Genomic DNA, 13,815 nt, shown 5'->3' on the forward strand with positions numbered 1-13,815 from the left:
AACACTTCTAAATAACTCACTTGGGCACAAAATATTTTTCCACCTTTTCAGCTTTGGAATGAAAGTATATTTGGAAAATTTCAACCAAAAGGATTCAAAATGAGACCAGCAACCAGCACAAAATCTTAGTTTAGGCCACCAAAGTCTGTTAGTATTACACACACTCTGAGAGCACTTTTATATTTCCCATCATAAGGAAACAAACCTTTATGACATAAGCTTTAGGTAAGTTTTAGAACAGAGTAATACAAGGTTATTTTAAGTCTAAGAAAGCTCACACTTAAAAAAAAAAAACTTATATTATAGTTTATTTACAAAATAAACCCCAAATAAACCATGGACCAATAACCAGCAAGACATTTTACTGTTAAAAATAGTAGCAATGTTGATTTCAAGTTCCCTGTGATCTTCAGTACCAAAGGTGTCCATCCATCTTAAGAAGCAAAACACTTAGTGTCCTCTAAATATCTGCACTGCGTTAACACAAAATAACAGGTATCCAAATGTCATCCACAATCTGGTGTCAAAAAATCCCAACAAATGCTCACTAAGATACATTAAGAATTTTTTTCTCTAGTTAGCAGTATATGTCATATAAGTACATCCTGCAATACAAGTTTTGGTCAAAATAACTCTTAAAACAGTCCAAGAAAGAACAAGAAGGAAATATCTGAAGTTTGGAACTCTTCCTATTGGCCTCTTTTCTGTCCCTAGCAGTGAAGAACTCTGGGTTTTTTTCCACTTTTTAAGATTCCCGATTCACTAACAAGTATCTACTTATTTGATTGCTGAGCAGATTTTAACTTTGTGTCTGACATTTTGAAAAACTACTAAATTATGACTGATCACATTTCTTGGCTGATAACCGAAGGCCAATCATGCAAAATTAATTGAAAAGACATTTGTTATTTGCTGAAAAACAAATTACTAATGTTTGCTTCTAAAAAAAAAAAGAATTAGGTTGATTCTTTCCCTTCTTACAGTCATGACAGATTGACCTGCACTTCTTTCCTAAACCAGCTTGCTTCTATATCCCTAAAGATAGAAACTTCTGTGCTAAATAACAGTATAAACAGGGAGGGGGAAGCTTATATTTTCATATCTTACATTGCTGAGATTTTTCTTCTGAAAAAGCTCCCAGGATAATTCTTACAGCAATTCAGTTATGCAACTGATTCATATCACACACTACATGTGAAACTAAAACTCTAACGTTCAACTACTTCCAGACACACATTACCACTTTTTAAAAAAGAAAATACATACACTATGGTGGGTATTTTTCTAATTATGAGGTCTTTGTCTATTATTCTGAAAGGACATTACTTTTTTTCCAATTCCATAGAAACACAGCAATATTACTACTTCAGCTTTTACTTACGTCAAATTCTAATTGTCCTAAAACCAGTACAAAGCAATATAACAGTTCTCCATTGCTTAAAGCTTTTGAAGGTGGGCTTGTTTTTTTTGGTGGGTTTTTTTTTTTTTTGTTTTGTTTTGTTTTTAACAGTAGTTAAACTACCATTTTAGTAGTGGATTATTTTACCATTAATGTTAAACTCTACATTCAGCAAGTATTTGTTGCTAATAACCCCCAAGTGCCCTCTGGTATTTGGTGGAAAAGACCACTCAGAGCTATTTAACTTCAAAAATTAATGAAGAGCAGGTGCAAAAGCCAGGTTTCATAATGGCCTATTTTTGATAAAATAAGCATACTGTAACATAGATGCATAATAAATCTTTATATGCACAGTAGTTACTCCCATTATTCATGGTTTTGCTACCCGGACAGTTTCAAATTACACCCAACTATTCAGTACACACATCAGCTAAGAGTCCCTGCAAAAAACATTTTAACTATTACTTCACCATTATTAAATCTTTCAGGAAACTTCCTTACTCAGTGTTCAGAACACTTATTTTTAAGCTAACAGGTTCCAACCTATAAAAGAAAATTGAAAATTCATGTGATCAGCCACGGCTCCAAGGTTCTACATCTCAGTCCAACACTGGGGCCAACTCTAACACTGAGGGAAAGGACAAAAATTTATGTGCCTTCCCAGAGAGATCCCACAAGGCTGGTTCACACTCATACAGAAATGGTTACGATGACAGCTACCAAATGTCCATAGGAATGACCCAGCAGACATCTGTATCTTTTCCTGTTTTTAAGGAAAGCTCTGAACTCCATAATTTAATTTATCCTTGTGCAATTTTATTTTGAAAATTCAAGAAGAAGAAAAGGTGGTGCATAAGAATACAAGACCTGAGGTCTAGAAGGAAATTACATTGGAAATAGGATTCTGTGTAGATTGCTTAAGAGAATACTATCACAGACATTTCAGAAATAGTTCAAAGGAGAAGATAACACCACAGTGAAGTGCTACTGACAGGTATTTTGTCTTAAATCTTTGATTTTCTGATGCTTACTCTTACCAAAAAATGTACCAACTCTTCCTCCCACACACACCGTAATTTACTGCACTTCAGACTGACATTTTTATACAGTTCTGAATAACTGCAGGTTGTACAATTTCCCCTCTTACTAATTTCAATTATTCAATATAGCTAAGGCATAACCTACACCTCATCAATCACTTTTGGAAAAAAAAAAGGCAATGCCAGCTTGTGTCTACAATTCATTAGAGTTGTGAATAGCTCATTGAACATGACTTTCACACACTCATGCAATCCCACCTTCTGAAAGAACACGAGATAAGGTTACTTTAATCCTTTCAAAGAACTGCACTATTTTGCCTTCCTTTTATCCCTTTAAATATCCTTCCTAGTTAAGAAATTAACATTTTCTCTCATACAATTCTTACACAAATTGTACTTTTACTTTTCTGCATCTCTTGTTAATTACATGATGTTATCTCCAATAATCTATTCATGAAGCACAGATAACTTTGGTTACCAATAAAAGGGAAAACTTAGCATAAATTGCTTAGCACAAAGTTAATCTTATAAAGCAAGGAATAAAGAGGATCTAACAGCTATTATATGATTTATCAGCTTCTCTAAAAGGGTCACTCCACTTTCTTCATGAGACTAATTAAATACCTTAACAATGTCATTGAAACGTCATGAATCTTTCAATAAAATACACCCTGCCTGTACAACATGTTTTCATTTATTAATCTCACTTAAAATGCAAAGAGCCAGGAGAACCCCATTGACAGTTAAGCAGGGCCACTCAGTTAATTCTTCTTATATGGCTTTAAATACAAAGAATAATGACCACTATAACCTATGACAATTAAAACTATAGCCATCTGTCACAAGATGTTAATCCTCTTATTTCAGTAGCCCCCAGACTTTTCAAAAAGCTTTCCTAAACTGCCTACCTTCTGTGCAAGAAACTGACTTTTCATCCTCTTGTGTAGGAAACCCTGCTCATATATCTTGGATATGGTTCAAAAATTTCCAAGTAGAAATATGTATCTGTATCTTGCACAAAATATGGGTCTTCAAGTTTCACAGTACTTTTAGTTTGCACAGCATACAGAAAGCAATTACTCTGGAAATTTTTTTATTATAAAATTAATTTTGATACTTTTTGAATATAGTTTCAGTGATTCAGTATTGTTCTTCTGATGTCTATGACAATCATGTAAGTCCATCAAGATGAACTAAAGCCTAGCAAGCACCATGGTTTTCTCAAAAGATTTTGGATAAGATCACCTAATATACAAGACACACCTTGAATTCATGCCAGTCATGGACAAAAAAGTTCAGAGTGCCCATAAAAGTCCAGACAACAGTTTTATGTTACCCATATATGAGTCTTTTCAAAGTTTCTGGAAAATATTTTCTGAGGGGAAAACATACAGAGATAGCCAAGCACTAGTTCAAGTCTGTGGACTGCACAGATCCTGGCACTGCAGGCAGACTGAGTCAGAGAGAATGGGTTGATATCTTCAACTGAGCTGAAAGTAATTTTTAATATTAAAATGTACCACACAACTTGGACAAGCTCCTCTTTGACACTACACAACTCCAAGAGATAAGAAAGAGTGGTAGGTGGCTTAGGCAGAAGTCCATGTCATCTGTAGGAGAAATCACCAATGCCCTACTTCACTGTTTAGGGTCTCAAAGTAGAGTTCAGCCAACGTGGTAAACCAGTACAAGCAAGGAGAGAAAGGCAAGGAATCCCCTGTTATTTAAGGCAACTCAGGCAATGCAGACAGAGATGGGCATTCCCAGCAGACTGACAATCCCTAACAGTTCAGGAGACTAAAGCTAAAAATTAGAATTATTGGATACTAAAAGTGTCCCTTTTCAGCAAGTTTCAGGGCATCCCTGCAATACATCCAGCAGGAACAGATTCATGTTGCAAATGGAGACAAAAAACACTCCCAACTTCAGTGTGTTTCTAAGGGAAGCAACAAAGCAGATGGGCCCATAAGCAACCACTTCTCCATAGGAGGACTTCTGCTTCAGAGAGTCCTTGATGAAATGGAGACATAGAAAATGTACTGGTAACAAGATCCCAACTTTAGATTTAAATTCCTAATTTAAAGTGCTGATGTGCAAAAAGACCACACTCCCACCCATCTACTTAGTATGGATAAAGAGTGAGTGCCTCCAGCAGAGACAGGCCATAATGAGAAATAGTGTGACAGACAAGATGCTGCAACTTGCACAGACTGAAGGGGAAGAGTAAACCCAAACCTCTCAAACCACAAACCTAAGAAGTTCTTCAACACTGAATTCTTAAATTCATTCATCTGGAAGATTCAGTTTCACTTAAGTTTGCAATCCTCTGCAGGAGTGGGGTGTTGGAAGAGCGAATGATCATTTTTGTTTGGTGCCCTCTAACTTTTAAGGTTAAGTACAATACAAACAAATTGGGGAAAGAGTGTAAGAAACATTAATGTCATTTAGAACAATGAACTCTCCCTTGAAAGATAAGGACTTCATAATCATTTAGTAAAAGACTGTAAAATCCTTCTCCATAGTGCCTGTGCTGAAAGCTAACAGTTTTATGGATGTGTAAAAAATTAGGAACCCCTCCTGTCATAGGAACTAATGAGATAAGATCTTTCCCTTGGACTTTGCAGAAACTACTCCATGGAAATATTATCAGAGTGTTTATGTGTATCTTGGTGGCCTGCAAGTCACTAACAATTAGAAACAACTTGAAGCTACAACTAAACTGGATCATGAATATAAAACTCAAGATTTCTACATTCCAAGCTTGAAGTTGCAGTTACAATTTATCTAAAATCTGAGCACCTCGATGTGACCTGGGGATGATGCTTCTCTCTTTAACGAGCAATGGTGAGGTTGCTACAAAAAAAGTCAAGAAGCAGCCAGCTTTACAGAAAAGAAAAATGAGAATTGCTGCTAACCTGGACTTTGAAAAGGATCTGATTACTTAGTAATCAAATTACGGGACTGATGGTCTTTAGTTCTGTTAGGAAATCTCATTTTGAGATGTTCTGCACATCTCTGACCTTACAAACACATTGATGTGACCACTTTACATACTCAAGAGTTCCCAGTATGCCTGCAAGTACTATTCATGCATTGGGTAAAAAGGCCTGAACATTTTAGTCGTTTTTGGTATCCTACAGTCAACCCATAATATCTCTCTGAATTGCCTTATTTTATTGTAACAGTAGTGACTTACTGCTTTATAATAAAATGAAGCATTTTCCCTTAAACAGTCTAAAGAATTAGCAAGAACTGAAGGCAAAGAAAATGAACAAATACCAGTTTACAGATTTACTCTTTTTCATATTGTGATGATACAAATGTACTGAGTTATCTTTTAAAAAGACATTTTCCCATCTCAGTGAAATAGCTTAAGAGAACTATACTATCATCTAATACTCTCTAGTATTATAACAGATACATTCTAGCTCTCTATTCAGTGTTTAAGCTCCAGATTACTCTTACTGTATTGTACTTCAGCAGATTCTGTATTTTAATTGGATTTCTTTACAAGTCTTGATTTCTGCAAAGTAACTCTTTAACAGTGCTTAATTAACAGCAAAAAAAAGTACATGTATAAAGCATAATACTTTTCCCCTCTTTTTCTCTTTGTATTGATTAAAGTTTGTGCTTTGCTTACAGTAGTTTTTTTAAAAGCTTCACACTCTATTCACAGAAATATACCAAAACCAAAGTACAACCTATATAGCTAGATAAACAAAAACTTTTTTACTGTAAGGCTGCCTGAGCACTTGCACCATCCTTGGAGGTAGTCCAAAGCCATCCACACCTATTCCCGGGCAACTGGCTTCAGGTGGCCCTGCCTGAGCAAAGAGATGGACCAGGTGACCTCCAGAGGTCCCTGTCAAACTCAGCCAATCTGTGATTCTGTGTTTAGCAGGTACTAAAGCTGAGATTGAAGAAAATCTACCATCATTAACAAAGAGGGAAAAAAAATCTACACTACTGGTTCTCCTTGGCTGTGCTAAACAGCAATCACCTTACAGAAAGATAAATGACAGTAAAATATAAAAGCACACGTTTTCTGCTCCATTTTACTGTCTACAGAGCACGTGCACACTGGAGCCAACATGACAAGTTAAAGGGTTACTGCATTTAGAAACCAGCTATTTCTCTCTTATTTAATAGCTGTTACCATCATGTTTAGCTGCTGCAGCTCCTCCTGCAGATGGGAATTCATTGATATGATTAAATTTGATGGTATGATAATGTATGGTAATCGTGATTAATCAGAAGCCCACTAGCAAATGGAGGATGTTGGGTATTATGTCACCTGCATTTTAAACTGCATTCCCTCTATGGCAGCCTGACAATACTTGACAGCTGGAGCGATCTCATGCTGCATTTGCTTGCTACTACTTATAGATCTGATAAGAGAAAGTGCCCATCATTCCTTCACTATCTTAAGTGCTGTAATTACAGAGCTTTGCAGTCAAGTTGTGAAAACAGTACCTGTTAAAAACCACAGCCTTTTGCTAGCCGCTGAACAAGCTCTGTCTCACATCTGCAAGGGATATAATCTGAAAGAAATGTAATTTGATGCAGCAGTCTCATTCAAACATGATTTGCATGAAATGCTGTGTAAAGCAGCATCCCAGAAATGTCAATCAACACCACCTGATACCATGTATTCTGTTAAATGGAAACAAAATGCTTTCTACACTACCTGAGATCTGCCACCACTACCCAGTGATAGAGGGAAAATTTCATTTACTGTTACTCATTATAGTGAAGCCATAGCTAAAGCAAAATAATTGTGAGGAAGTAAGAGAATCATTTTCACAAGCAGCTTTTTATTTCCATTAACAGTTTGTCTCCTACATATGTACTGTTGCAAACATGTACAAGTTACCAAATATCAGTTTAAAATGACTGCCTGTGGTCAGATGCAGGACTCTTTATAATTTGTCCTTACTATGTGGTCTATGAGTCCACATTAATAACAATTGCTAAAAAAACCTTACTCACATGTAGCAACTCATGACTGAATTTGAAACAATGGGAGGGGAAATTATCTCCCTGTTTGCATTTCCCACAACACACAGCAAACACTTCTGCAAGCAGTTTTGTTTTCAAAAGCACTGCAAATTTCTGCCTCTACATCCTGTAAGAAAGAAGTGGTGCAGCCACAGACCCAGGCCCACTGTAATACCATTAAGCCAACCCATGTTTGCTAAAATGATGGTGGATGATCCTTGTCAGTCCAAGAATCACCTGGGAAAAAATAAGTATGCTATATTCTAATGTACCTTTTATAATTAATTTGTATAGCACTAATATATTGCTTTTTAAAATATATGTTTCAAACAATTGACCATGAAGAACAGCAACTTCTGTTTTGAGAAGTCACTTGTTTAAAAACCTCTCACAGATTAAATCATAAAGAAGTATTTAAAAACAGTGTCTGGAACACAAACAACACTTGAAAACTCAGAAATCAAACTACTGATTCCAGAAATGATGGAAAAAATGAATCCAAACTAATCAACTGCCCTTCACAGCATCCATTTGAGACACCACCTGATGTGCTGGAGATCAAGTGGAAGCATGCTGAATGAGAACATGAAGAAAGTTTATTAAGGTTTTTGCTGTTTAAAGAAAAAAAAAAAAGTATTCTTTGAGATAAAGGTTGTTTTAAAAATAAGTTCTAAGTTCCAAAAACAAATAATGAAAAATCCCCCTGGGAATAAAAAAGACATACAACATAGGCTATTCACAAGGCATGAGGATAAAGTCTTAAAAATACTAAATAAAACATTATTTATGTTTTACAATTCAGCTTCTTCAGACATGAATCCCACAGTTATCTGAAAGACACTCACCCAGGGCACTGAGGTGTCCTATCAAAAGAGAAAAGCTTTGTGCATTAAAAAATAGCAAAGCCTTCCTGGCACAAATTAGTCAGGTAGACACTGGTGCCACTTCATCTTGTGTTTGGTGCCACTTCAGACTGTTTCCAACTTCAGCTCTGAAACTCAAGTTGACCAAGCATGTCTGTGGGCTGGGCACCTGCCCAGCTCACACCACACCCAGGGTGACAGCCTAAGGACAACAGCTGAATGAGAAGTGATCCCAAGTTCCTGAAAGCTTTCCTGGCCAAAGGCACACAGCTCCATTAACAGGCTCTGCTCTCTCCGCAGCAGCTGCAGAGGAGGATCCAGGTCATGGACAGAGGGGGAATGGCCTCAGACCTGAGGAACCCCTCTCTTCTGTCTTTAGCAGTGGGAGGAAGGTTGTCCCCAGCTTCCTCTTCTCCCCAAATGCCCCACACTCCAGCCACAAATCTGGATGCTAGGGATACCTCATAATTTCTGGCTGAAGAACAGACACCCTCCCTCTGCCACATTCCATCCCAAAGTGGACATGAGAACACTTCTTTCACTTCTGTAGGTCCACAAAACACTGCACACGTCTCATGTAGTACTATTATTTTAGTGTTCATAAGTTAAATAAATGATGTTTGAAGCCAAAAGCTTCTATACATTTTTCTTCAGGCAAACACTGAAATATTTCAGACATGGAATGTGCTGGTGGACTCAAAAAAGCTGATGGTCCAGACTTTTTCATCCCTTAACTTCCAGCTTCACACTCACTAATGCTCCGGCCTCTGTAATAGTCAGTTAGCAGCAGCCCTTATATAACAGAAAGTGTTTTGAAATACCTCTTCCATTTTCTATTTAATCTCATCTTCCCTTGTTTTATCCCATCTTTCTTCACAGAACACAGGAATTGAAAGAGAAATTAGCCCAAATAACAAACACTGGATGAAGGACAGAAATCACAGTAGTCCCTCTTGTGTAACATAAAACCCTCCAGCTCCCTTCCCTGCACTGGGGCATCTGCAAGAATTAGTAAATTGGTCAGAAAACACATGAAAAGTTCAGAAGAACCATATGAGCAGTCTGTGAATAAAGTCTTCTGTGACCTTCCTGTAAATGGATCAGTCTGCAAAGTAAACTGTGTCACCAACTGTGACATCGGGACAAGAACTCTGGAAAAGGCCTCTTAACCACTTTAAAGCAAAGGCAGATGATAAAATTAGACCTTCAGAAGGACTCTGCCGAAGAGGTTATTTAATCTATTCTTTAAACTGTTTAAACAAAACATGTAGCTGGCACTTTCACAGGTCCAGGTTAATTCAAACCATGCTTGTAGACTGGATTACTATGAACTACAGCCACGAGTACTGTGGTGCAGCCACAGTGCAGCAATTCAGACAAACAGAATTCACATCCTTAACTCCCAGATCCCACAAGTGCACCATGTTTCTCAGCTGTGACACACCTCAGATCCACCTTTTATTCAGTCCTTATCAGCTGCATATAGCTCTCAAACACCATTCACACCAAGTCACCTCAAATGCTTACAGAGTAACAGGTAAGACAACTTGATTGCTTGATTCAAGATTACTGGAAGTAAAATAACTCTGTGTACACAACACAGATTCATTCCCTTGCATCTTTTCCAGTACTCCCTCCCTAAACATTCCAGGAGTTAAGTTTTAAGGAAGAAGTAACTGAACAATGAGCTCTACCTTGAAATACTAGAACTGAGATTCAAGATTAAGGGAATTTAATCAGCCCCCACTCTAAGCAGGTTCAGTCCTGATCAACACTAGCCTGACATAGCACTATGTTATTTCCCATAATTCAGGTCTCACACCATATGTTAACATGCTCATTACAACTTTGTTCAACTCTTCAGTTATATCCTTCTGCAGAAGGTTGTAAAATTAACCATTACATGCTTACAAAGTCATTTCATCAGCCTTAAATTAACAACACCTGGCTTCAAATAGATTTATGACTGGCAATTGATTAGCTCTGATTGAAATTCTTCTCATATTTGGAGCACACAGGCTCTCTGCACTGAGAAGTTTCTCTCCTAGATAAGACAGAAATTCAGAAACAAATTTTCCTTCCGTATTGGGAAGGGGCATTGCCCACTTCTGGTCTCTTCTTGCAAGAATTTAATTACTCTTCATGTTTCCACCTCTGTCACATTCAATCAAAAGAAACCATCCAGTTCAAAGTTCAAGGGGAAAACAGAATGCAAATATTTAATCCTAATCCCACTATCTTTTAGCAGCAAAGCAATCAGGAAAACCAGTTAACTATTATCCTTTGATTATGCAATCCTAAAAACAAGAGCAAATTCAAGATATTATACATCCAGAGATTCTTTGTTCAATGAAGAAAAGGCTGAATAAACTGTACATAGTCTGGAGTAAGTCTTTGATCCTTTTCAAATGGCTTGTCAAAATTGTCTAACCACTGCTGCATTGCTTTAAGTCAACATTTATACATAAACAAGAGAATTATAATAGCACAAAGGCATCTGACATGTAACAGCAAAAAAGGTAGTTCTGCAAGATAAAACGTTAGTCAGAAAGTAAATTTGTCTTCAGCTCAAGAGCTAACATACTACATTTAATAAAACAAACATGAGATATGTACACAGTGACACTTAATTCCTAATCCTAATATGACTGATAACCCATGCAAAATTTATAAAGTATTTCATAGGGGAAGTCCACTTTATAACTCAGTGAGCCATGGAAAGATGAAGCAACTTTCTCAGGGTCATGCAGCACGTTACTGCTGAAGTAGGAAAAAACCAGTCAGGGCAACCAAATGACAGAGCCAAACCCTTGTAGTTAAGTCAGCCCTCCACCTCCTCCTTATGAAAATTTAATTATACTGACTCTTTTCTGGTGCACTGCTTGTATAAGTAAAAAGACAGCAAGCAGTCAAGTTTTTCCTGCAGGCTAAAGGAACAAGAGTCCAACCAAAAAATGTTCAGTTTGCTTTATTCCCTTTTAAAAACTGCTGCATACAGATTAGTTGGGTTTGCAATACTTCTCAACTTGCAGCCCCAAAAATGAACAGAACTAAAATCTAATTTCACACTCAATTTTTAAAAAAAATTAATTTCCAATTTTTCTATGCTGATGTAAACACACTTCAAAGATGCCAATTACAATGCCTTTACAGATACTCCTTATCCTTGATTTCTTTTCCATCCCAAACTGTGTTTACTAGCAAATCAACTTAGTATCAAAGAAAAACAAATGCAAGACACTTGTTTTCATAAAAAACAACAATTAAAACTACTTTCAAAATGTAAATAAGGTCTCCCCATAATACTAAAGACTGTTGAAGTAAACTATTTCCTCTGAAAACCACAGTATTTTTAATTAAAAAACTCAAAAATATTTTCTTGAAGATATAAGATTAATTTACTTAATGAAACTGTGGGTTTACAACTTAATTTTTTAAGACTTCACAGAAGAAATACAGCAATATCACGACTGTTTCTCTGCAAAACACAGATATCACATTTCCTCAGCCATAAGTCCTGTATGAAAAATATTCTGCACTAAAAACAACCAGGTCTACACTGGGCAATCAAAAGTCACAGCAGGTTTCTGAAATCTGCTTCTTTCCAGCACATCTGATCTCTATGCCAGAGATACTACACAGATGTTCAGACATCTATTTTCCTCCTTCAGCAATGCACATATCAACATATTTTTTGTGTGTTTTATGGGAACTATAATATACAGGTTTTTACTTGAAAATACTTTAGGTAATATTGCAGCCTAGGTCTTTTGTTTATTTTGATACCCTGCTAGCCATTTCAACAAGAAATTTAGTGTAACAAAAGTGAAATTATGAGTAAAGTTCTAGAAGCATATACTCTTTCCATTCATAGAGTTAAAAAAATTATGAAGTGAAATTAGCCTAGTGAAGCAGCTAAGTGTCTTGTTTGTTTTCAAAATTAGAAACATAAAAAGATAGCAAGGTCATGCAATGCCAGTTCTATTTTTTTATATAAAATACATGAGCGTGTTGAAATACCTTCAGTAATGATAAAAATGATTGCTGCATTTTACAATAAATACATATTACTGCTTTTTAAGCTTAGGGATTATTTCAAATAGCCTTTTATTATATCAAATAAAATAAGGATTCTATTTATACAGAAAGAGTCGAGTAATAAAATGAAGCCCATATTCCTTAAGACAAGATGCATTCATGCCTTTCCCACTGGAGAGACTGGTTCAACAATTTTACAGTTCAACAGAATTAATTCTACTCTCAAAAATCCATTGACCTTAAGCTTTTAACAAACATTTTCAACTGCAGAGTGTATTGTCAATATTTACAAATCCTTAAAATTATATTTCACTAGAACAGCTTTTATTTGCTATATTAATATTTCCTTGCAAATGTATGCTTATCCATACCAGAGAAGAAGAAACAGCTGCTACTCACAGGAAATCTCTGGGGTCCTACAGCAGGTCTTGGCTGGGCGGGAACTGGCAGCAAGGGCACTGAAACAAGAAGCACCTTTTAACACCATTTGTTTTACCTAACAGTTGTTGTAGCTATTTCCAAAAGCAGTTGCAATAAAAAGCCATGATTAAAATCTGCTACTTTTACCCTCACATGTCACAGTTCCTACAATTAACTTTAACCAACTGTTCCCTCCCTACAACATGCAACAGGGCAATTAAGATTCTCCTAGTTAATTTACATAATTTAGTTCTGCTTTTTCCAGAATTAAATTGCTCCTTGTTGCAGGAAGGCAAACTAGAATGGTTATTCAAAGATGTCCCTTAGACAAAGCTGACAGAGACACTAACAATAATTTCATGTTTCAAATGGAAGGATACATGATTAATTTGCCTTCTCAACTTCATGCCACTCAACGTTTCCTAGGCATCTCCCAGTCTCACCACCAAGCTACCACAAGAAGCATGGACATGAGAGACACTAACTGGTAAAAATCACTGCTCATGAGGGTAAAATGAGGCAAACATCTGCAATTAACAGCACACAAAAACTACTTAGTCTGTCTGGCCTTGCCACCACAGTGGTGTGCGCAACTGTGGTCACAGAACTGCTGATCTGAGATGAAAGACAGTGATTGCATAGAGATACCAAGAAGAATCAGGAGACCTTTTCCTGAAAAAAAAATAACCTCTAAAACTAGTATTTCAGGGGGATTAACATGGATGATCTCTCCTTACAACTGCACTTTGAAATGCTAGTCACAAAAAGCTGTTTCCCAAAACATTCACTTAATGTTATGGCAAAATGCACAAAGTGCTACAGCTGGATCACCTTGGGAACTGAGCCTATATTTGAATCTCAGACACAAAGTGTTATAACAGCTTTCCTATTTTCCAGAGCACTTTTTATCTCCTCTCACAGTTGTGTAAATGGTTAAAAATACAAACATTTCCATGTTAAACGAAAGGCCTAGAGAAGTTAAATAAAGCATTTCCAACCACATAATGTGTTTACTCATTTACTAGCTTTTAGCAAGATTCTTTTCCCGTTTGTTTTT

The 13,815-nt window shown here is 36.5% G+C and overlaps 1 protein-coding gene across 5 annotated transcripts in view; it reads right to left on the reverse strand.

Moving 5' to 3' along the window:
- The window catches only part of RBM33 (RNA binding motif protein 33), a 98,839-nt gene that overhangs the window by 44,330 nt on the left and 40,694 nt on the right, over positions 1-13,815 (reverse strand). For all 5 annotated transcript variants that reach the window (XM_068174602.1, XM_068174594.1, XM_068174616.1 and 2 more), the window contains exon 10: positions 12,738-12,796. In XM_068174602.1, the coding sequence (XP_068030703.1) occupies positions 12,738-12,796 (59 nt within the window). The remainder of the gene's footprint in view (positions 1-12,737; positions 12,797-13,815) is intronic.

This window comes from Anomalospiza imberbis, chromosome 1 (genome assembly GCF_031753505.1).
Source record: "Anomalospiza imberbis isolate Cuckoo-Finch-1a 21T00152 chromosome 1, ASM3175350v1, whole genome shotgun sequence".
NCBI lineage: Eukaryota > Metazoa > Chordata > Aves > Passeriformes > Viduidae > Anomalospiza > Anomalospiza imberbis.